At 34.6% G+C, this 3,365-nt stretch overlaps 1 protein-coding gene across 1 annotated transcript in view; it reads right to left on the bottom strand.

Moving 5' to 3' along the window:
* LOC111083255 (dynein intermediate chain 3, ciliary-like) overlaps window positions 1–2,183 on the bottom strand; it is a 5,026-nt gene extending 2,843 nt beyond the window's left edge. The window contains exons 1-3 of the mRNA XM_022379634.1: window positions 2,131–2,183; window positions 679–814; window positions 278–424 (exon numbers count right to left, since the gene is read on the bottom strand). Of these exons, the coding sequence (XP_022235342.1) occupies window positions 278–424; window positions 679–814; window positions 2,131–2,183 (336 nt within the window). The remainder of the gene's footprint in view (window positions 1–277; window positions 425–678; window positions 815–2,130) is intronic.
* Between the last annotated feature and the right edge of the window lie 1,182 nt (window positions 2,184–3,365).

Here is a 3,365-nt window from a genome sequence, read left to right on the forward strand (position 1 = left end):
GGTTTTATCTAACAATAAGTCTCATTCTATGACTAACTTTAACCGGTGGTTTTATCTAACAATAAGTCTCATTGTGTGACTAACTTTAACTGGTGGTTTTATCTAACAATAAGTCTCATTCTGTGACTAACTTTAACTGGTGGTTTTATCTAACAATAAGTCTCATTCTGTGACTAACTTTAACCGGTGGTTTTATCTAACAATAAGTCTCATTCTGTGACAACCCTTTTCGTGAATAAATGTAAATGTACTAGATACATATCTAATAAGAACTCACAGATGTCATGAGAGCCTTGTCATTTTTATTCATGTTTGATAGAGCTGAGGACAACTTTAATAAGGAGACAACTCCTTTATCTGAACCACAGGCTACCAGATGTCCTTCTTCATGAACTCCTACACTGGCCAATGCTTCATCAGCCACCTGAAAAACAAAGAACATCGGAAAACATACAAGTATTACATACAGAAACAGTTTGATATATTTTAGTTCTACTGTTACAGAATTGAGTAAATGAGAAAATTTAGTTACTTTAAAACTTGGGTAACATAAACCACGCCAAGTAATTCCTTTGATTAGTGCTCTTATTTCATGTTGATATAATCAAAACACACTGAAAGCTGTACTTTCTATACTAATATTCCTTAATTGAAATGTATTTTAGCAGTTGTATCTACCTTGATAGACAGAGTTGGGTCTATCTGTTTGAAAAGAATATCCCACACATCTAAGTACCCATTGCTTTTAGTGACAAAAAACACAGAGGGACGAGATGGGCTCCAACAACCAGCAGTTAAAGCTTGGTCAAAATTTCTAAAGATGATCAAAAGACAGGTGTAAATTACAGCCTAAATCAATGAACAGTATTTTTACCCAAAAGGTAAACATTAAATTTAAATTAAAAACACAGTAAACTAGAGAGATTTTTTTACTAAGCACAAATCAACACAATTAGTTATCTGTGCTCTGTCCACCACATGTATCAAAACCTTAATTTTAGTATTATAAACTAACTTCTGAGCTACCAGGGGCAAACTATAGAAAATTAAACTTTGTAAACATGAGTCAAAACTTTAAAAATAGTGAATAATTCTACTGTTCCTATGAAAAAAATACAACAAAATGTTATATAACAATGAAATTATTTTCCAAGTACTACTGAATTAATTCCATTTTAAAAGATTGCATAATTATTTAAAAATCTGTGTATTATCCAACACAAGAAATATTTCTAAGGTGGTTTCACTTAACCAATACATCTCGTAAACAACAGAAAACTTTGGATATGATTCACCAGTAAGCTGGAAGTAATACGTGTTTCCTTAAACAATGTGTGCCTCATGACTCTGCAGTAAACTTGAATGGGTTACAACACTAGAATCCATAGTTTGATCCTCATGTCAAACACACTGCAAAAAGCTCATTGTGCAGCTTTGCACTACAAAAAAAAAACGTTTAAAGTTACTTAATCTAATCAAACATAACCTTACTACATCAAAACTAATAATGAAGGTCACTGAACTAGTACTACATAACCTTACTACATCAAAACTAATAATGAAGGTCAGTGAACTGGTACTACATAACCTTACTACATCAAAACTAATAATGAAGGTCAGTGAACTGGTACTACATCAACACTAATAATAAAGGTCAATGAACCGGTACTACATAACCTTACTACACCAACACTAGTAATAAAGGTCAATGAACCGGTACTACATCAACACTAATAATAAAGGTCAATGAACCGGTACTACATAACCTTACTACACCAACACTAATAATAAACGTCAGTAAACTGGTACTACATAACCTTACTACATCAACACTAATAATAAAGGTCAATGAACCGGTACTACATAACCTTACTACACCAACACTAGTAATAAAGGTCAATGAACCGGTACTACATCAACACTAGTAATAAAGGTCAATGAACCGGTACTACATCAACACTAATAATAAAGGTCAATGAACCGGTACTACATAACCTTATGTTCCAGTTCATTATTATTTCTAAGATAAAACTGTTTATATGATTGTACTACTACTCACTAATATTCACTTGCATCTTTCTCTCATGCTTACATGATAATACATTCTTTGTCTTTCATCAAATTAATTACCTTGTTGATAAAATCGAAGACTCCCGAATATCCTCTGACCAGATCTGTAACATAAAGTATAATTTAAATTATGCTGAAAGACAAAATAAATTACTACATACTATTTCATTTTAAAGTAATTTCTAATAATCACTCCCAACAAAAAACTTTAACCAGACTTACAACAATACATTTTATCAACTTTGCTGAGAAATTGAGTGACGTAGAATTAATGCTTCTTAACAACTTTCTTTCCACTATAGATGTCGTGTTTCTTCCTATTGACATTAATATTCCATTCTACGAATATCAAAGCACTCAAGACTATGTTGAATTTGCTGGAGTTATGCTGATGGTTGAACCCGGTGAAAAATAAAGCAATGCACTGGGCCAGATTCGAGGGTGCCACTGAGTGTCTATCCATTTATGTGAACAATCTGTGCCATTTGCACAGTAAGGCATAGTCTGCTGTGGTTTTTCTGCAGATTGAAAATACATCTTAGTGGGTAAGCTCCTTGAGAGATTTCCAGGGGGAATAATGAGACATCACTTAGGTGTGAGAGATATTCTCACCCCTACAGAGGCTGTTACCACAGTTACAGGTGAGGAAGAAGTACTGCAGAAATTATTGGTGAATTTTGACTATGCAACCAATGAACTGATGTTCCATGAGAGAGCTATCCAATGTTGGTTCTTGAATTGGCATCCTCTGGATGGGTGTACTGCAGAAATTAGTGACTATGCAACCAATGAACTGATGTTCCACTATCCAATGTTGTATAGATCAAGCTCAGGAATGGTGAGCTGCATGAGCATATGTGATGGAGGGAATTAAAGAATATCTGTATCCATAAATGGTGTTCCGTGGTTTGATATATACAAGGTCTGGTACATAAAGCACACACACATGATATAAGCTGTTCTTCCTATCCAGAGAGCAAGCAGCATTAGCTCAAGCAGTTACTTGTGTGAGGAGGGGTGAAGTCCCACTGTTGTTTTGTAATATAGTTACAAATATTTAAACTGAAATGATCATCGATACAGTGGGTGTACAAAAACAAGTCTGCCAACATGTCATTGGTTGTGACGGTCTAGACCCAATGCACCGGAAGCAACTCACTGACTGGTCGGTTGGATATGCCAATGTATTTGGGTCACATAACTGTGACTCGCTATCATATAGATATGTATATCCAATCAAGTAACTGGTGAAATGTAGCAGATGTTGAATCACTGAACCTTGGGAGGGTGCTTCT

The sequence above is a fragment of the Limulus polyphemus genome, unplaced genomic scaffold, assembly GCF_000517525.1.
Source record: "Limulus polyphemus unplaced genomic scaffold, Limulus_polyphemus-2.1.2 Scaffold8769, whole genome shotgun sequence".
Lineage (NCBI taxonomy): Eukaryota > Metazoa > Arthropoda > Merostomata > Xiphosura > Limulidae > Limulus > Limulus polyphemus.